Consider the following 22,339-nt stretch of genomic DNA (forward strand, 5'->3'; position numbering starts at 1 on the left):
TTGTTAAATGCTGATTTGAAATACATACATTCTAGTAGCAAAGTACTAACATGCTTGTGATGCAGCTGAAAATACACATCCTGACGTGTAGAAATTAAGCCAGTCCGTTTTCATAAAGCAGACATTATTTTTTTAAGAGTTTTGAAAAAGAGAACATACTCAAGTGGTAAGAGTGATACCTCTCCCTTGACTGCATAGCAAAAAGGGTTCAATGTACATCAAACCCTTACAGGAAGTTTAGAAAGGCTTGGTATCTTTACAGCTTTTGGAGTTGCATTCAACTCAGAAACATTGGCTGGCTAGGTAAAAAGGGATTATTAGCTGGACAGTTCACATCACAGGCCTCCTTTGGCATGCTGGCATTAAGGGGACCCGGTACCCAATTACTTAGGGTCCCACGAGTGTCTACCTTGAGCCAGTTATTAATTAAACTGAACAAGTGCAGAGTCAGGCCCACATCCCAGCTTATGCACACGGTATGGTATCAGAAAGATTCCAGGTATATGTGTTTCTACCAATTATATATCACTGCCAATATCAAATAGCTATGGCTATAAAATTAATATTTAAAAAAAATCAACACACTTGTAGTGAAGTTAAATTAATTAGTCTGAAACAATTTTTAGAATTGTTACCTAGTAGGGTAAGTCAATACAACTTACAATGCTCTAAGTAATAAAACAAGTTTTGGGGGTAAGTCAGTTTATTGATGTGTTGTAACCCACCACCCAGACATTAACCACAGAGGGTTTAATTCAGAATCCTTTCCAGAAACTGAGAGCAGGAATAAAAACCACTATGACAATACAAAGCCATTGTAAATTTGTAGTTATTTTCCCTTCAATATTTCAATAAACATGATTTCTGGCATTATTTAATCTGACGTGAACATGATTTACAGTTAGTCTTTACTTCTTTATTAATATTACAGCCATTATAAAAGCATAAACGTGTTTCCAGAGAAAGCACTTTGAAATTGTTACAGTATTCTCTCATAAAATAGGAGGTACGCTTGTGAGTTAAGTACTTTAGTTGTAGGCACAGCTTGCACATGTGTATCGCTGATGTGAAACCATTGCCCTTTGGTTGATTCCATTTCAAAATCTGTCAAGGAAATGTAAAGTATAAATGGAAAGATTCAAGTTCATTAATTTTTGGTTTTGCCATATATGGTGAATACCAGAATTTTATAGACATCTTACCATGTGGAATATCACCGTGGAGAACAAGATGAGAGAGATGACTATTTGCCGTTCGTGCCTTGGCATAGGCAGTGTAATGTCCTGACCTCATGGTACCACTGTGTTCAACAACTCCGTATAAGGAATACAGTACCCTTGTATTTTCTTCAGCAACATTCTTTAAAAATGAATAGAATTCAGGTTAGTTCTAGTCCCACTTATACAGATACTGTTGGCAAGACAATTTTAAACCACGTAAAGTTTCTTTCACTTTGAGAATGCAGAAATCTTTCATGAGTCTGAACTTGACTATTTTCTCCCCACCTTTTCACAACTTACTGAGGATTTTCACACTTACTTTACACTATTAGAAACAACTGAAGTTGTCAGTTTCTTCAGGAGTGTTGGGTCAGATAATTCCAACATACCTCAACAACTCTATCATCCTGGTTTCTGCCCCCAAATGTTAAGCCTTTAATGGCAAGAGGACGGCACTTAGGTCCTGCCAAAAACCACCTGTTACATTTCAAATGCCCCCTAGGGATGCAGTGAGAAGCACAGTCAACCTCCCAAGCGCGCGCTCCCCATCTGGAGTGGAGGCTGCTTATTCTTTAAAGATCCATGTGCCATAGAACTGGTTGGAATCACACAGGCTGGGGGCCACTTTCAGACAATATGCTACATTTATACTCTTGTAAAAAGTCCTGAACAGGCATCACTGCCCTTCTATAGTACTGCCAGTACACACCTCTTTAATCTATGAACTTGATTCACTGAACCTGATACTTCACCCCAAATCCTGTCACCTACCTCGGATTTATGTCCACCAATGAGCCTCCACAGGATTTTCACTGCCATTCCATTTTAGACAACCACAATCAGAACTATTCGAATTGGTCATCACTCAGAACTGTTAGAATTCTTACTAACTAGCCTCAGTTAGGTCATAACTCTTCCATTCCTCCTACTCATCTTACTCTTCAACTTAACAGGATCCTCCAATCCTCATTGTCTCCTGGCTTAGGAAGCCTCTTTTGGTCTTGTTCCCATATAAAGTCTGTCTTTGCTACTCAAAATGTGGTAATGGAACAGCAGCATCGGCCTTACCTGAGAGCTTGTTAGAAAGGCAGAATCTTAGACCCTACCCCAGACCCACTGGTTCCCAAGTGATTTGTGTGCACATTAAAGTTTGAGACTTAGACCACATGTATCTTACAAATAATCTCTCTCCTACCCATCGCCAGCTCTGCCACCACGTCCAATTCATCATAAAACCCCACTCCTACCAACATTCCTTTCACCATCCCATCCCCAGACAGCTGCTATTGCTAGGAAACAAAGTTATGTAACCATGCAGATGGTTAAGTTCATGATGTTCTACCTCATCAGAGTCTTCAGTGTGACTCCATAATCTTGTAACCTGTCTTTAGCTGCCTCTTCCATAGATGTCCTTCACAGCAACTGGCCCCAACTTTCACCAGATAAAGGAGATATCTTTTTCTCCTTTGTATCTTAAACTTATAGATTTTCCTCTTGGCCTACAAACCTACTTAAGTCTCCCAGACTTAAAAATAAAACTCCATGGATCTACCACTTTTCCTTTTCAACAAATCCTCTAACATATCTACATGCTTTATCTTCGATATTCTCATTTCTCCACCCACTAATGTTACCTACAATTCTTGAAAAATTTCCATGACCTCTATACTGTCTAATTCACAAATACTTTCTAGTCTTTTTTCCCTGATAATTCTAACACTGAGGCCACTTGGCCCTTTCCTTGAAACCTGAACACAGGGCAATGGCATTTTAAGCAAAAGATGGATTCCTAATGACATATTTAAAACTAATCCAACCAAAGGTTGGTTGGGTTTTTTGTTTTTACCAGCAAAAGTGTCTCTGGCCTATTGTGAGAACATAAAAATAATCACAATTCAGTCTGAAATACCAGCTCTGAAATACCTTTTGTGGAAAATTTTTAATTGGGGAGGGACTTTCCATCATTTCAAATTTTGTAGATAATGTTTATACTGAGTATTTCAACTCTGAATACAGTACAACAGTACCGCCTCAACAACTATCTGAGTTGTTGATTCTCCAAATTCTTCAAATGGAGATTCGTTGAGACCCTTCGTGGCGTCCTTTTTTTCCAGCTAAGCCTCTCACACTCGGATGCTCTCCAGAGTTCTATATTCGCAACTTCTTCTTTCTCTCTCTCCATGCTCTACACTAGAGATCCTATCTTCTCATTGTTTTAACTCCTACCTGTATACTAATTTCAAAATTCTTATCTCCAGCCCTAACCTCTCTGCCCTGGGCCTCAGACATGTACATCCAAAAGCTTTCTAAAAGTAGCCAAAAATATATATATCTCAAAAATATATGAAACTCGATGTATCCAAAACTGAACTCATTATCCTTTCTCCACCTTCCAACCTGCTCTTCTACCTGTATTTCCTACCTCTATTTGTGGTACCCCTATCTGCTCATATGCCTAATCACTCAACCAGGCCCTGGGAATCATGCTCAGCTCCTCTTTCTATGTCACTCTCAGCGTTCACTTTAAGGCCTCTGCCTTATCTTCCATAGCCACTTGATCATAAGTCTGGTTAATTTTACCTCTTGAAATATTCCTTCAGCCTTCCCCTCTTCTGCCCTAGTTTAAGCCCTCATCATCTATTGATTGAACAAATTCGACAGCCTCCTAACTAGTTTCCCTGCCTCTAGCCATTTCCTCCTAAGAATCCAGCCTCCATGCTTCAGCAAGTAACATATGTAATATACAGATCTGGCCATGACAGCCCATTGCTTTGAACTTGAATGGCTCCCCACTGCATACCTAATAAAGCCCAAGTTCCTCACCAAGATAATCCTCCAAAACTTCATTCCTATCTCACTTTCCTGGCTTCATCTCCCAACGTTCCCCAGACCTTGTACTGTAAGCTCCAGAAGTGCTTATACTGCCAATCCATGGCACCCACCATGTCATTTACACTGCTCTGCCTTTGCTCCTGCCTGGAAATCCTGCCTATTCTTGATTCATCCCACTATCTCTTACTCCTTAGTTAACTACTAGTTGACTTCACAGAGCCTCCCCTGAACCACGAGCATGCCGGGTTAAGTGAGTTCCACCCCTGCTCTGTGTATACCCATCTTAACATTCAACCATGATAAACTGAGATTATCTATTAATGCTCACCTTTAGTTTTGGGCCCTTAGCTCCCAAGTCGATGTCTGCCACAATAAGGGTTCAAAACAATGTTAAACTGAAATAATAAACCTAATGTTCAAAACGATTCATCATAGATCTTCAAATTATAAAGGTACAAAAACCAAAGACCCGCTCTACTCAGTAATTCTTATCAGCTTCATACTGCTGTGAGTTGCTGTTATAGTATTTGGTAAGCTATGATTTCTCTTTACAAGATTTTTCCCGAAAAGACCACTTTTACTTACCTTACATTTAAGGGTACAAAAAGGAGCCAAATCTAAGATTTCTGGAAATTTTATGTGTTTGTTAATTTTGTGTAGGTTAAAACCAGCCTAAAAAAAAGAGGGGCATTAGATGAAGTTCTTTTCCTGGAAGAGCTGTGCATGTTAAGTAAACTGTAGTCCCACTGATGCCCAGAGAGCACCAACATCCAGCCCTGGTTCAGTTTCCCTGACCGACCGGTTGCTAGTTGGTTTGTTTTTGCTAAGTACACAACACATACACACACACACCCGCCCCCCAGCACATTAAGAAAGCTACTCTTGTAAGAAAATTCTCGATGTTTCTTTTTCAGCCAACCAGAAAAGCCACATTCGACCAGAGGTTTTGGGTGCCTAAAACCGAGCAACAGCAGAATACTGTTCTGTGAAGCACACATTCTCAGCCTTACACTCTAACCAGGCTCAGTGAATTGTTCACAGAAACCCATCCAAGTTAGGCCCATACCAAGCAGAGGAGGAAAATGTTCGAAAGGTACTTTTTGAATTTGGAACTGAACTTGAAATTTCAACTGCTTAGAGCAAAAAAGATCAGGTCACCAAAACGATGAAGGTCCAAGGTATCAATGTCTTTTTGTCAAGAGTCAGTAAAATTAAGATACCACACACAAAACAGAAAACCATCACTACATTTCCTCAGTGTGAGATATACCTAGTAAACAGGGCCTTTTTTTTCTTTTTAATCCAAAAATAAGATTAGAGTAAGATGCTAATATTACTAAAAAGAGCAACATGAGTTCTAATAAAATTAAGAAACAATTGTTCTTAAATTTCTCCTCAACCTTCACATGCATCTTCATCAAAACTTCTGTTTTACCCATATATAGTTTTTACTTTCCTACTTCTTTGAAGTTAGAATAAAAAAAGTAACAGAAAACCAAAGAAACAGTTACATGGTGAGACATAACGAAGCAGGTGCTACACGTTTAAAACAAATTTTAGGTAACAAGCGTTACCTGCTGAAATCTCTTTAAATGAAGAGTGAGAACAGGAGGAGCAAGAGAAATCAGCATCTGCTTTTTGGCATTGGTGTAAACATGTTTCTTTTCACCTAAAAAAAGAAAAAAACATTTACTAGTGTAAAAATCGATTTAGAACTCTAAAGCATTCAGTTTGTTATCAAATCATTTCAAACATCTAAAGTGAGAATCAGTAAACTTTCCGGAGAGGAATAGAAAAATATTTTAGGCTTTGTGGACCAAGAGGCCAGATCAAGGATATTTTGTAGGTATTCATATACGAGAGAAAAACTTCCACAAGTTTTTACTGATGGAATTCAAAATATAATAATATGTGAGTATGATTGCAGTCTACTGAAGAAAAGAATGGAATTATTTTTGGAGAAATAACTTTTAATTAATTGGGGTTCGAAGTTAGTGTTTTCTACCATAAAATCATTTTGAAATATTCATCTATAAAAAAACATTTTTAGTTCAGAGATGATACAAACACAGGCAATAGGCCAAATCTGGCCTGTGGACTGCAGTTTGCCGACATCTGCTCTAAACAGAATTGCTATGAAATTAACACAATTTACTTTTTGTGCTGACATGTAAATAAATAAAAGCTAGACTTTAAAAACAGTTGAACAATTCTAGCAAGACTCCTTAGACATCCATGGTCTCTCCCCATCCCACTTACTCAAGCTGAAAAAAAGTGGGGATGAGCGGAGGAGGGGAATTAGTATCTTTCTGTTCGTATCTGAGGGCGATTGTAAGAAAGCACTGTCCTCCTAGCACCTTGCACTGGGAATGTCACTTTAGTTCACTGACAAATTGAAGTGTAGCTAGCTTCCCGGGAGCAAGTGAGGTGAGGGCCGTCACAAATGCGGACAGGAAACTGAGGATATAAAGCAACAGCCACTACCTATTAGGCTTCTGTTGTGCCAACACGCCAGTGGGATGATTGACCCACAGGGAGAGGCATCCGAGAGCAAAATGTCTCGCAGTTGAAGCCACAGAGTTCTGCTTAACCATCCTTCTATTAAATATGTACATGGTAGAGGGAACCTATTGATGCCATCCAAATCCTAAAACAATTAAAATGGGAGGACCCCACCTATGCAGTGCAAAATGTGCCTCTGAATGTTAATTTTACCTTCTGTAAGAGAATCTCAATACCTTTTAGATTTGCCTTTGGTCCATTATGCTGTCTCCGGGTGCATACTTCACAAAGCAGTTTATTTGCATCCCGGAGTTTCTCGTTTCGGGTGAACTGATATAAACAGTGCTGGATTGAACATTCATCAGTACCGACCGCTTCCCTGTTCGCAAGAGTACAGAAAGCAGTTTCTGGATCTTCGTTTACAAACTCAAACACCTTGGTCCCAGGAGCATGACTGTCATTCAGAATCTCTATGTTTATTTCGTCGGGTTGAAGAGCAGCATTCAAGTTAAGGTTTTTCAAACCACTGGAAATGTCCCCTTCTCCATTGCTTCCTTCTTGCGGGTAGGCACCATTTAAATTCCTAGTACATTCACTGGGAGAAGATGACAAAACCTCCAGATCATTGTCCATGTTGACATGTTTCATATCTATTTCCTCTGTGGATTTTTGATTGTCAGTTACACTTTCTATCAGTTTTTCTTGGCCATTCAAATCTTTCTGATTAACACAATACTCTTTATTTATAACTTCCTCTTGTGAAATGTGGTCAGATTTACTATCCACTTCTTCCTGAAGTGACATTTCGACCTCACAATCATTATCTTCAGGATGGTCAATGGTAGAGATATCATTTAAATGAAGAACTTTTCCTTGAATTTTTTGTTGCCTTCGTTGGTTCTGTGTAAAAAGTATAAAACATTTTTTAAAAATGGAGAGGAAGAGAATGAGCATACATGAACCACATTAGCTTTTCTTGCTTATCAATCAAATAATTAAGTTAATAAGGAAAATTTCACTCCCAGAATTCTAATGCTAAAAATTCCTTTACTATCAGGGATCAAATAAATTATGAAGAAAAGTTCTTTAATTGAAAGCAGGAATAAACCATCACTGACCACCAAAAAATTATAAATTATACACTAAGGCAAATAAAAATGTGCAAGACATGGTCTCTGTTCTAAGAGCAGTGATCTAGACAGAGCAGGAAAACCATCCAACCTAAGCAGCCAGGTATTACACCAGGTTGTGAGTCTGACTGTAAATACGACGGGAAGGGGCAGATCCAGGTGACTTACAATTACTGGGTCAAAGTTTCACTGAAAAGATCAAAAACACACTGAAAACTCAAGCATCAACAAGTTTAGGGCTACTTTGGGCAGAGAGATAGAAGAAAATACTCTGGGAAACAAATGATCCCAAATTAGGGAGAACTCAAGGAAGCAGCATGTACAGAGGGTAATAATGAACTTCCTCCTCTAAAATCATCATCTTTGCCATTTGCGGCCTATTCCCAAGTAGGGGTGGGGTGGGGGTGGGGGTAAGGAGGTTGGCAGGCATTTCATCAAGATCCCTGCTACTGGAATGCCTAAAGGCTCAAGGGGTTAGCATTTTCGGTTGTAACTAAAAGGACAGTCCCTGCGAGGCTAATTTGTAATAGCAGAAGGCTGAACAGCAGTATACAAGACACAAGACACAAACATTTTTAAATGTATTTCAGTTAAATAGAGATAAACATGAAAGAAAAGTGGAGGAAGAATAAAAACAAATACTTCTAAGAAAAGGAAACACAAATGGCTCTTAAACATAAAAACATGCTTAACTTCACATATTAAAGTGGAAAATAAAACTGCAGAAAGATGGTAATTTCCAGCTATCAGACTGGCAGAAATCCAGAAGTTTGATAACACTGCTGTCAAGGATAAGGAGAAACAGCAAATCTCATATGTTGCTGATGGCAAAATAAATTGGTTCAACCTTTGTGGAGGGCAGTTAGGTGATATTTATCAAAACTACAAATGCAATCCCTCTTCTCAAAATGTACTCTACAGATGACATGTACAGTCTTGTTCTGCATATCGTTTCAGACAACAATGGACCGCATTTATGACAGTGGTCTCATAAGGTTATAACGGAGCTGATAATTTCCTATTGCTTAGTGATGTAGCCATCAGAACGCCATAGCGCAAAGGCTGCAAAAATCAACGATGCTGTGGTTGAGATTGGAAACTATTTAACTTGCATGTGGATGAGGATGACACTGAAGAGCTCTTAGAGGTGGCTCCTGAGAAACTGACTAAAAAGGAAGTGTTGGAACAGGAACAGATCGCTGAAGGAGAGGCGAGAGAAAAGGAAACTGCAGGGGAAGAAAAAGAAGAACCCCCAGGAAAATTCACAGTGAAGGGTTTAGCAGGAGCTTTTGCAGACCTCAACAAGCTCCTTAAAAAGTCTGAAAACATGGACCCCAACACTGAAAGGTTTTAATTAATAGAGAGGAATATTCATGGTGCATTACCTGCTTACAAGCAAATCTACGATGAAAAAAAGAACCAACCAAGCAAACCACCATAACGTATTTCTGAAAAGAGTGACACCTCCTCAAGAAGAGCCTCACATAGGCCCTCAGGAGGTATTCCGGAAGAAGGCACTGTGATCATAGGAAGTGACAGCTCCATGTGTGTCACTGGCCCTGAAGACCTTCCAGTGGGACAAGATGTGGAGGTGAAGACAGTGATACTGATGATCCTGACACTGGGTAGGCCTAGGCTGATGGGTGTGTTAGTGTCTTAGTTTTTAATGAGAAAGTTTAAAAAATAAAAAAATAAGTAAAAAGTTTTAAAAATAGAAAAAAAGCTAACAGAATAAGATATAAATAAAAAAAAACTTTATACAGCCATACAATGTTTGTATGTTAAGCTAAGTGTTATTACAAGAGTCAAAAAGTTTAAAAAACTTTTAAAGTTTATAAAGTAAAACAGTTAGAGTAAGCTAAGGTTAATTTATTATTAAAGACAGAAAAAATATTTTTAATAAATTTAGTGTAGCCTAAGTGTAGAGTGTGTATAAAGTCTACAGTAGTACACAGTCACGTCCAGGTGTCACCTTCACTCTCCATTCACTGACTCACTCGAGCAACTTCCAGTACTGCAAGCTCCATTCATGGTAGGTGTCTTATACAGGTGTACCATTTTTTACCATTTTTTATCTTTTGTACTGTATTTTTACCATACCTTTCCTATGTTTAGGTACACAAATACAATTCTATTACAATTGCCTACAGTATTCAGTACAGTAATGTCCTGTGTAGCTTGTAGCGTAGGAGCAATAAGCTACGCCACGTGGCCAAGGTGTGTAGCGGACTGCACCCTCTAGGTTGGTGCAAGGGCACAGTACGATGTTTGCATGATGATGAAACAGACCAACAGTAAATTGCTCAGAACATATCCTTGTTGCTAAGTGACTGTATAAGATTACTTACTGCAGCACTGGCCATTAGAGCAAGAGCTGTATGTATAATTTTTAAAAGAAAGGAAAAACAAGACTACATATTTGTTTTTGATCTTATTTTCTAAAAGAAACTTCAGAAGGACATATAGACTAGGTAAAGTGGTTATCTGTGTCATAAAAGGACAGGAGGGGAAGGGAACTTTTGATGGATGTCTTTAAATATTCTTAAATTTTGAATGTCAATGAATAAACAACTAAAAAATTTATTAAAAATGAACTCTTTAATTGTCACAGTAATGCAAGATTAAAAAAACACAACCTTTTCTTCACAAATGGTCAGACATTTCCCAGCAGAGACTATTAAATGAACTGATTCATTGAATTAACTGCCAAATGAAAGTGCTCTATATAAAATGAGACACGTCTACCAATGTCATTCAGACTTCAAACTCAGTGGTTCAAAATATGAAATTAGAAAAGCATGGTTTTCTTCCAAATTACCCACCTTGGCTTGCTTTTTGGCTTGCTTCTTTGCTTTCTTTTGTAAGTGCTTACTTGTTCCTGAAGGAATATCATTTCTCTCTTTTATGTAACTGTCATTATCTTTTTCTTCCTCGCTGTCTTTATCTTCATCCTCCATTGTCTTTTTCAGATTTTTATCATTTATACTTTTCTTACCACTCTTAAAATATGGAGAGAATATGAGCCCAAAATAAAATTTTACAACTACTGTTTGGTGAAGAGATTTCAAGTTATCTAAATATTTTTCTATTCTTATTTTACACTAGATTTATTTTCCGCAATGTAGAAAAATTCATTCATCTTAAATACCAAAAAGCAATCTTCACATACTAAAAAACAAGCAAACGAACAAAACAGTAAAAAAAGGTAACTTCCGATCCAAGTATAATAAAAAGAAATGTAACAAATTTTATTGGATACATGCTATATCTTGTACTTATGTCCACTTCTAAATGTACTTTCTGTTTATAGGTGATTTACATGTCCCAATACAGGTATTTCTTTTTATTCTTTTCTTTCTTTGCATGTAAATGATAGTTTTAGAGAAAGATAAAATATGGTAAGAAAAAATAAAGTAAAAAATATGGTAAGACTTTAATCACTAAGTAAGTGATTAACGGGGCTCTTAAGTCATATTAAGTTGAATAATAATTTATCCAATATTCTTAACATGTTCTCTTTTTTCCTACACCCACTGGATAGAAATCAGATTAATGTGGATTACAACTGAGGTACTCTCTGTTAACATCCATGAACTTAAAACTGTAAGGGGTTTGTAGTTAGTCTTAAACAATGAAAATAAATAGTAACTTTTAATATGAAGAAAATACTTCCCTATATGTAAACTAATCAAGTTAATTATCTATAAAGAATTCGAGAAACATCATCCTCTTTTTTTTTTAAAAAAAGTATTTACCTCATTCTTTATTCAAATCTTTAAAATCCTTCTATCTCAAATACATTAAGAAAAATTCTCCGTAGGCTAGTAACGTACAAACCTGGAAAAGGTGACAGGCTTCCCTCATAAAATCTAACAGAGGGAAAAAAAACTACTTAAATAAAAGAAACTCAATAGTCTTACCTGATCATCTAAAACTGGTAGAGACAAATCAAGGAAAGATTCATGAACCAAGGAGACCTTAACCAACCAAAAAAGAAAGTGTGAAAGGAAGGAAACGATTCACTTCAGATATTATCTAGTAAGATCATGGTGGGAGGTGGAGTGTGCATGGAGCTAAGTTTTAAAATAAAGGTTTAAAAAAAATGAAATGAAAAATATACAGCACTGAGGATGCCAGATTAGGGGACATAAAACAAAATATTAAGCTAACTTCTTCCACATGTAAGGAGTGCTCATAGTTCTAGCAAAGAATGATGCATATTTGGGTAGTTCGACAAAGGATCTCATGAAACTAGATGTTTCCGTTTTTGAAAGAAACAACTGATAAACTGTACTCTACTTAATGAATAAATCCAGCATATCTACTTACAGTTCTACATTCATCACACATGATTGTACTAGTCAGTTCACCACCAAAGATGCGGTCCACAAAACTTGGTACTGATTTTTTCTTTTCATAATCTATAAGAGGAAAAGTTCATCAATTACCCTTATATAATTGATTGAATGAGCTAAAACTACTTACTTACCTACCTGACCCTAAAATTTTATTTTTAATTTCCTATCTGAGATTTGCTTTTCTTTATTCATTACCATAATTGTATTTTTATGCTAGAGTCAGCAGCCTATACTCCACTTTTGAGCGTAACAAAATTTAAAATAATCACATCTCATGAAAAAGAAAAAAGTTCTTATTCAAGGTCTAGTCTGTGGAAAATAAATTGTGCAAGTCAGTGAGACTTTCTGCATATCGATATCTCCACTAGTAGAATGAGCAGGTGGGCTAGGCTGGATGATATTCGAGCTCACTTTCAGCTCTAACATTCTATCATTTGGCAGCAAACTTGGGCGAGAATGCATGTAATTTGTTTTGTGAACTCTAAGACTTAACTCTATTTAAAATCAAAATCAAAACAGAACAAAAATTTTTTCATGCAGATGTTCCAGATAAAACCATCCTTTTATTTTCCTATGTTCTCAGAAATAATCTTGATAAATTTAGTATAAGGTGACATAATTTTACTACCTGATCGCTCCATTTTCTAAATACATGAAATTTATAAGCCTTATTCAAGCGGTAGCTGTCCATTTATGCAGAAACACAATTTATGACAGTGCCAGCAGGAATGATTCTATCACCGGCCAGGCCCTACAGGGCACCAAAGAGGCAAAGAGTTGCTATGTATTAAATATAAATTGTGCTTTATAATACAGTAGCTACCAGTCACTTGTGGCTACTTAAATATAAATTAATTAAAATTAAATAAAAATAAAAATTTAGCTCCTCAGTTGCACCGATCGCATTTCAAGGGCTCATCTGCCAACATGTGGCTAATGGCTACTCTGTCAGAGTAGATGAAGAAGAGTTCCATCATCACAGACAGTTCTAGCAGACAGATCTACGCTAAATCTTTAAATGCAACACAATAATAACAAAGAAATTGGCTCCGTGATTAAAAAACCAGCAACTGACAACTCAGACAAGTATAATTCATTTATCACTGCTAATTAGAAGTCTAAGCTTTTGAAAAAATAAAATTGTGATGTTAGCTCTATCTTTATAAAGTTCACTATAATACTGCATAAAAATATACCAAAAGTTATTTTATTCTGAAATATTCACCTTTGGAGTATTGAATAATTTTTTAAAAAATCAGTGAGTGATAAAGAGAAATATATATTTAAAAATTTTAGAGTCAAAATATCTGTGCCAGCAATCTTCACCTAAGGTACAAAGGAATTCAACTATAGTGATTTAGTTCAAAAAGTTCAGACATTACCTTTAACTTTATTTTTTAGTTCTTCATCCAATTTTTCTGTAGAATTACCAAATGCTTTAAGAATTCCTTTACTCACTCTCTAAAAGTAATAAAATGGACATATGTATACTATTAAATTTAAAATTTTATAGTTATTTTCCCTAGAAAATATGTAATCAAGTCAAAAAGTGATCAAGAATTAGCTGCCCATACTTACTAAATAAAAATTAATATTTCTAAAATCACATTTTCAAAATTAATTCAAAGAGCTAAAAAGAATTATATTTATAAACAATCACTAACCCATGAAAACAAAAGCACTGTCTTATTTCAAGATTTCAACTTTTTCAAACCAAAGCTTTTCAGAACACGCCCATCTCCTTCGGAAAGACCACTGAAGTATCGTGTCTGGGAAGCATAACGATAAAATGAGAGCTACAGGGACAGACTCCATCATGCAAAGCCCAGCTCCACCATTACTGGGTGAACTTGAACCAGGTACTGAACTTTTCTACATCCTAGCTTTAGAATCTATGGAGGGAGGAAATGATAATAGCATCTACCTCATAGAATGGTTGTGAGGACAGAGTAAGGTCATTCATATAAAATACTAAGAACAGTGCCTGACATAAAATAAGAGCTAAATAAATATTAGTTGTTATCGCTATATTACTACTAGTATTAGTTATATTCACATCCCCAAATATATTACTTTACATCCTGGCAATTAAACAAAAATTTTAAAATGCAACAGATGTTCCTTGACTCTTACAAAATGAATATACGGTAAGTCCTCACTTAACACTGTCAATAGGTTCTGTAACTTTAAGCAAAACAATGTATAACAAAACCAATTTTACAATAGACTAATTGATATAAACAACAGTTAAGTTCCTAAGGCATCTCATGAACGTTGTAATGAAACATTAAACAAAATGACATTACTCATTATTCGGAGACCTGCTATACTTTCTAGATTCAAAAAGCTTCCTCAGAATAGGAGGAAGGTACGCTATAGCTGGGAATTGTTTTGGGAGAGACATGTTCCAATACTTTGTAGCTCCCCTGGTATAGGCCTGTACAGAATCCTTAAAGAATGATAACTCCAGAATCGTCAAGCAAAATAGAGCATCATGAAAAAGGAGAATCATTTCTAATTCTCTTCATTTATTCTAACAATTAAAACATACTGGTCAGAAAGGTTGGTGTAGAAAAAAATTTTAAATACAATGGCCTTAATAACTAGTTTTCATTGCTTTAATAACTCTTAAGATATCAAATGACCGACAAGTAAATGAAGATGGAATTATAAAATACACTGGTCAAAATATGCTAACTTGGTGTTCTTCAGCTCTCATGCCATCCAATAAATAACGAAGCAGCTCCTGGCTGTCTTGCTGCTGATAGCCTTTAAAACGCACTGCTCTACAGAAAAAAAAAAAAAGAAAAAGAAGAAAGAAAAAAAAGAAACCAATGATCAGTCTACTAAAATATGAAGCTATTTTTGTAAAATCTTAACCATAGCCCAAATCCTGGAGTGTTCTAGTTTCTCGAAATTTCTGTTAAGTCCAACAACGCCCTTGGCAGATTTCATTTTCACATAAAGTACATGTTCTTTAATCTAAATAAAATAAACAATGCTCTAATATATGTACTGGGTTGACTCTAATGCTATTCACTTTTTCATTTAATTTCTCAGCATCTTACTGATGAACTGAAAGCACAATCAAAGCAGATACTCACTTTTTACAGACCTGAGAAAAGAGTTCTTTAGGTGTCACAATTCCCTTTTTGGTCTCTTGCATCTCGTTAAGAAACTGGCTCATGGCTAAGGTAAGAGGGCCTGGAGGCTCAAGGTTTATTTCTAAAGGTTCCTGAATATGGGAATAAAAAATACTTTCTTCAGTCGAGTTTGAAAGCATTTATTTTACCAAAATGTAACTAGTCAACTTGTACTGCTAATGTTCCTGATAGAGTTGTCCATTTAAAAAAGTTCAAAATGACATCAAAAGATATAGAAAGTTTCTGGTCATAGACTATTTTATGAAGAATCCAGTTCTACTAAAGATTATTAGAACTTACTACCTTAGAAGTAATATAATAGCGCCAAAGCAAAATGTAAATAATAAAAATGGATAAGGTAAAATTCTTTGGCATTTAAGTCACCTACAATATTAAAAATGATAATATATGCCTAGGGCTTCACAAGTATCAACAACATTCTCAAGAAGGCAGCCAAACACTAGAGCACAGCTGAACCTGGCATACACACAGTAAATAAATGTAAAGGCCTCTTATGATTGCTATTGTTCTGAAAATCTTTAACTTGGTAGTCTAAAACAAAACAAAAAAGATAAAAATGAACATTGATGCTTTAAAATGACTTAAAAAAATCAATATTCAGAGAGGAAAATTATTGATTACAAGAAAAATTTAAAGTACATACTGTTAGTGCCAAATCAGGAGGTTCAATTTTTACAATTGTTCCAGACATTTTCACTTCTTTTAGCAGTTCTCTAAGCACAGGTGTTTGTGACAAATTCTAGAATGCCGAATGGAAAAAAAAGGAAAATTATCTAAAGGCAAATCAATTCATTCAAATATTTTTAAAGTGTCTATGCTATCAAAACAGAAAATCGCTATCAACACTGCAATCTTCATTGTATCTATCTTGGGAAATAAAAAGTAGTGGCATCTCTCCACTCTATTTGGCTCATAAATACTTCAGCTCGGAGTTTATTCATCACCTCGGAAAGGCATTCATTCTTCCATCACTCCACATGAAGTAGCTACCCACCAGCACCATGGTTCTCTCTCCACCACTGACCACCACTTGTAATTAGCCATTCATTTCTGTATTAGGTTATCATATGCTTTCCCCACCCAAGAGCGAATTCTATGAGGGCAGGGGTCAAGTTTGTTTTGAAACCGATTGCACCCTAGTGTTTAGCACAGTGTTTTACTGACATGCAAAGTAAACATTTCTTTGAGATTTCTTTGAAAACACAGAAATAAATTACTTAGGGGGAAAAAACTCAATAAGTAAGAAATAATCAAAAACAGCCTATAATACGAGAAAAACACTAGAACTGTTAAAGGGGAAAAAATTAACACTGGCACCTGCATAACTGCATTGAAGAAGCATGTATTTCCCAAATTACTGAGCCCTTTCACAGTTATTTGAGAAGTAGAATTCATGGGAGGATTTTCTTTAGCTTTGTTTTCCTTTTTTTCTCTCTCTTGTTCATTTTTACTTTCCTTTTCTAATTTTTTATTTTCAAGTTCAATGCTACCATTATCTTTTGCAGCTTTAGGGGGAAAAAAAGAGAGAGAGAGATTTAGCAACATATGTAATACAGCCATACTAAATGCAAAGTTATACTTGAGACAAACAGAATTTGTGAATTTTACCTAATATCATTATTTTCCACCTGTTTGATTTAAAAATGTTTTTTAATAAATATGTTACCATCAAGAAAGAAAAAATAAAAAAAATATTCAGAACTGATGTAAGCATTAGTTTGACAAATGAAACCAAACAGGATATGCTTTAGCATAAACACTTTTTTAATGTACGAAAGTTTTTTTTATAAATGAGCATATCTTACCTTGTAAAATTGGAATGTAAAGCAATCAAGTAAAGAATGTGGACATAAAATAAATTTTTAAATGAATTCTGTGGGTCAAAAACGAATCCTGAAGTTAGGAACAAAAAATTCTGGCTCTGCCAAAGATACTTCCGTGACCACAAAAATCTAAGCAAGCTTAACACTGACGATACATGTCAACCCAATTAATTTAATTATGCGTGAAAAATACCTGAGAAGTATCTGGCCTTTTGAAGGAGTTACAAATACTTTAATTTCATCCAAACAAAAATAACAAAAGTAAATTCAGTATAAGGCAGGTCTATCTTAAGCCCCTGTGTCAGGGTATAGGGACCAGGTGTTACTGCTCACTACTTAGTTCAGACTCTTCATCTCATATGACTAGATTATTTCTCAGATTCTCTTTTAATTCTAATGATTTAGAATTACCTACATTCTCACTGTGTTACATTCTTAATGAAAAATAGTTTCATAGTTTGAAATCAACCACAATTAATGTTATTGAGCTATATGTAATGGGTAGTACAGTAAAATAATCTAGATATCAGCAGATATATAAATCAACAGTACAGTATGTATTAAGAAAAATAATATTTTTACCTGATTTTGGAGTTGCAATACCAGCTTGTTTTCTAATGTAATCAACCACCTGACCCAGTCGGTTTGAACTACAATACTGGACCTCCTCATCACATAGGTAACACCTGCGTCCCCAAAGACCACAGAGAAGAAAAGTGACAGACTGACAACCAAAAGAGGGGACAAATGATAACTCCTGGAACCCGAGGTGGGTAATCACTGAATTATTCTGCTAGAAAAAGTGAAAATAAACCTTTGATGTTCTCTTAAAGAAGACTATCCATATTAACTCTGGTTTACTATTCGTAAGATTAGCTCAAATTATGGCTACATATAAATATTGTGAAAAAAACAAACATTTTACTGAAATGGGTATTTATAACATTAAAGTCAAAAGTTTTTTCTATACATATTTCAAAAATTAGGCCTACGTCATCAAAATTATCAAATTTTATAATTGACAGATGATATTCAGTGAACACTGCTGTGTAAATGATTTTTAAAGATGTGGAAATTTGTTTTAATGACGTTAAAATATAGGAAATACATATACCAGCCTGACATTTATTTTCATGAAAATTCATTGCTAAAATTTTACTAAATTCTCAGTTTATCTGGAATTTGTTCTTAGTGTCTCAACTTTTAAACTAATAACAATCCACCCCATACATGGTGTCACAAGCAAAAAAAAAAAAAAAAGGGTGAAAATTCCTAAGTTTTCTACATGCTACAATGTTTGTATTTGTACAATACTAAGCAAAAGCTTCTCATAACACCACGTTCTCTATCTAGCCTTCTAAAAGTAATGGTATTTAAACAAATACAAACATTTCAACTTTCTTGCTCCTTAAACATTACAAATGCCTCCATTCTCCAATATTTTAAATAATTTCCAGTCAATGAGCACAGGAGGTGAAACTCACCATACACTCCAGTTGTCCAAACTAAGAACCAGACAATGAGGTTCAGACCTTGGTGTCATATAGTGCTTCAAAGCGTGCTGCTCCTGAGAATTTCTGCCGCAGCCCTGGAAAATTACAATCACAAATCTCAAAGCCACAAAAATTCACCAAAAGAGGAAAGAGTTCATAATCTGTAATGAACAAAGAAGTGGCTGAAGAAATTCCACCATTCTTACAATTTTGAAAATAAAATATTAGACTCTAAAGAGAATTAAATCTTAAAATATGAATAGGCAACTGACACTGCCACCTAAGGAAGAAGATATTTAGGAACGTACGCTTCCTTCCTCTCTGATCTGCCTTTTCCCGTCCTAACTAAACCGTATTAATTCTGTCATTAACTAGGTCTACTTTGTACTCCTGAATCAGCTTCCTAAATATTTTCTTAATTTCAACCTCTTTCTTCACACACATTTTTTTTTTCAGTTTAATGTTCCTAAAACAAAGTGCTGTTCATACACTCAATTCAAAAATTATAAGTTGCTCTTAAACTCCTAATTGATAAACCTGATTCCTCTCTGATGCCAATCTACCTTTACGGGGTTAACTCCCATAATTCACCTGTTCACACACCATCTATCAGGTAAACGCACTCAGCACTTTCACAACAACACAGTTCTGTTCACATTATTCCATGTGTCTTGGAATCCTTTACCATGACTGCCACTGATCAAATTGTACCCAGTCTTCAGGATCTTGTTCACAGGCTAGCTCCTCTCAGGATGAGACAACATCACATTCTTTCTGTAAACACAGTCCTACCAAACATGGTATACATTCCTGATGGCATTCTTTATTTTCTACCTTAAAGTTGTTACTTTCTCTATCATTTCTCCCTTGGACTATAAATCCAAAAGGCACAAAAACAAATTAATATATTATCAAAAAAACAAAAACAAAAACAAAAATCTAGCAAATGGAAGGAAGTCAATATTCATTGAACAAGTAAATGAGAGCTTTTTACCTATAAGATGTGTAGGCTTATTCATAAAAGAACATGACCAGATTTTCTGCCTGCAGCTGGTTAAATCGCTGCTAAGAAATAGATCTCCATTGTGTAACTAACTGAACTAGCCACCAACCCTCTTGGACTACACTGTAATAAGTAGTCCTATTTCTACTGTAGCCAAAAATATACTTTGGAGGGGAAATATTTATCAATGACTTCTAATCCTTTACCTATGGTAGCAAACAATACTGATTTATCACTCAATATTTGATTCTAAAATGAATTAAATATTAATTTAAAAAATTATAACACCATTTGAGATGATTTGAAACATAAGAATGAGATGAGCTGTCTTAAGACAATAATTGAGAATTACTTGCCAACAGTGCCAATAATAACTATAACAGAATAAAAGTTAACAGTTAATATTGATGTTAGGAATTAAAAAGGTAGCAAAATAAATAAAACTTATAATAAGAAATGTATTCTGGAAAATTTGAAGTACCAAATAAATTCATGCTTACCATGGGTAATTAAGAAGTTCAATGAAAACCTTTCAAATACACATAATAAATATATTCTTCATATAAATTTAATTGCCTGACAATATCACCATTCACCTATCAGAATGGCTAAAATAAAAAGCTGTTATAATACTAAATGCTGGCAAGGATACAGAAAAAGTAAATCACTCGTACAATGCTGGTCTGAATATAGAATGGTACAGCCACTCTGGAAATAGTTTGGCAGGTTCTTAAAAAGCATTAATTAAGCATTTAATTATCATATGACCCAGCAATTGCATATTTGGACATTTTCCTCAGAGAAATAAAATCTTAAATTCAAACAAAAATTTGTACATAAATGTTTGTAGCAGCTTTATTTGTAACTGCCCCAAAATGGATCAGCCCAGATATCCTGCAAAAGGTGAATAGTTAAACAGTGGTATATCTATACCATAAAGTACTACTCAGCAATTAAAAAAAGAAACTGTTGATAATACATGACTTGGATGAATCTTTGGTGATTATGCTAAGTGAAAAGAGCCAATCCTCAAATGTTGTATACTGTATGATTCCCTTTACATAACAGTTTTTAAATGACAGAATTTTAGAAATAGAGAACAGTTTTGTGGTTGCCAGGGGCTAGGGGAAGGGATGGCAGTAGAGAAGCAGGGATGATTATAAATGGCAACATGAGATCCATGTGATGTAACTACTCAGTATCTTGACTGTGGTGGTGAACATAGAGGTGACAAAATTGTACAGACTTAATACATATACACACATGCATGCACACGCACAACACACATACACACACAACAAAAGAAAAGTAAAACTGGGGAGATCTGATTAAGATTGTTGGGATGTATCAATGTTAACATACTGGTTGCGATATTATACAACAGCTTTGTAAAATGTTACCACTGGGAGAAACTGGGCAAAGTGTATAGAGATATCTCTGTATTATTTCTTATACTGCACGTGAATCTATAATTATCGCAATAAAATTTTAATTTAAAAGAAAATAATAAAAAAAGGCTCTCTGCCTCATCTTCAAGCTTCATGATAGGACTGGCTAGTAGCCTACTTTCCACCAAACCGAGAGTGACTAAGAGGCCCTGACCTTTATTTAGTACCTTGGCATACCTGTGAGCTGTTCTGCCACCCAGATGGCCCCCACCCCCATGACCAAGGTACTCCTTCCCGCAGCTGCCAGGAATGTGGCCTACTGACAGCACATAGCTCACAGCTCAGTCTATCCATCCCCAAGAATTATCCTCAGTGGAAGGGAGCTGCCTTGGCCATGGTCAGTCCCTCACACCCGCCGTAACCACCTCCCACTCCCCCACCCCCCCACCACCCACACCCGCCAAGGACAGTCCACATCCAATGACTGGTCTACCCATAAATACAAAGGCCTGGCCTCTTGCCTCAGCTGAGGACATCCCTGAAAGCCAGAGGTCATTGTGAGATTAGCTGGGGCCTGTAGCACTATCTCTTTGTTCAACTTCTCCCTCTGCCTAATCCTGCTTCCCTCACAGTTTTCCTGATGAAAACACAGTGAGAATACTCCATAGTTAAACCACCTAAATCTCACAAATTTCAATCTCAGCATCTGTTCCCCAGGGACATATGACCTGTGCCAGCTGGCCTCCTAGTTACCCATACTGTACTTAAGTAATACCTTCTAAAACAACTCAAAAAGTTTTATAAAATCCCTTATAGATTAAAATCTAACCATACCTGATGGCCACATTTAAGACATAGCCAAACTGAAGGATTTTCTTCCGCTTCTTCTTCAGTTTTATCTTTTACTTTATTGTCCGTCTTACAATCTTGGCAAATATTCCATTCCACATTCACTAAAGCCTTTTTCAAATTACCTTGTTCCAATCCTTTTCTAATATGTCTGCACATAGGTTCTATCAAAACAAACAATAAAGGAGTACATGAAGTAAAATACAGCTTTCTTCAGATGATCTCAAAACCTATTCTTTATCTGACCTTTAAAAATGAATTTACTCTGTACGCAAATTATTAGATGATCTGAAAACTTAAATTTTTGCTTCATATTTCAATATAATGAGATGATTATGTGAGAAAGAGATTTTTATAGAAATTTGAAATTTTGCTTTTTTTTTTTTTTGAAGTCCTTCTTTTAGGATTTCAAAGAAGAACCCACTTTTAGGTTCACTGGTATCTACCACAGAGTAAAAACTATCTGAAAGGATGTATCCCAGGAACACAGGCATGGAGGCATGAAATGTAAAAGTGCAGGCTTTCTCCTCAGAATGGCAGTCACGTGTGTATAAAAACAAGCTGGTCTACGGCCATG

General features: G+C 35.7%; 1 protein-coding gene across 2 annotated transcripts; it reads right to left on the reverse strand.

The window, feature by feature from the left end:
• Window positions 1–685: 685 nt before the first annotated feature.
• USP16 (ubiquitin specific peptidase 16) lies at window positions 686–21,952 on the reverse strand. Of its 2 annotated transcripts, XM_011358199.2 has the most exons (16): window positions 21,748–21,952; window positions 18,514–18,617; window positions 17,612–17,715; window positions 16,524–16,711; window positions 15,850–15,945; window positions 15,147–15,277; window positions 14,741–14,828; window positions 13,425–13,503; window positions 12,014–12,105; window positions 11,605–11,661; window positions 10,507–10,683; window positions 6,791–7,454; window positions 5,627–5,721; window positions 4,638–4,724; window positions 1,203–1,359; window positions 686–1,104 (listed from the first exon to the last, which is right to left on the reverse strand). In XM_011358199.2, exons 1-16 carry the CDS (start codon window positions 21,919–21,921, stop codon window positions 980–982), a joined length of 2,418 nt encoding a protein of 805 aa, XP_011356501.1. In that variant the 5' UTR covers window positions 21,922–21,952; the 3' UTR covers window positions 686–979. The 2 variants fall into 2 exon arrangements, with proteins under 2 accessions (XP_011356501.1, XP_011356502.1); XM_011358200.2 differs by lacking the exon at window positions 11,605–11,661.
• Between the last annotated feature and the right edge of the window lie 387 nt (window positions 21,953–22,339).

Source organism: Pteropus vampyrus, unplaced genomic scaffold (genome assembly GCF_000151845.1).
Source record: "Pteropus vampyrus isolate Shadow unplaced genomic scaffold, Pvam_2.0 Scaffold38, whole genome shotgun sequence".
In the NCBI taxonomy this organism is placed as follows: domain Eukaryota; kingdom Metazoa; phylum Chordata; class Mammalia; order Chiroptera; family Pteropodidae; genus Pteropus; species Pteropus vampyrus.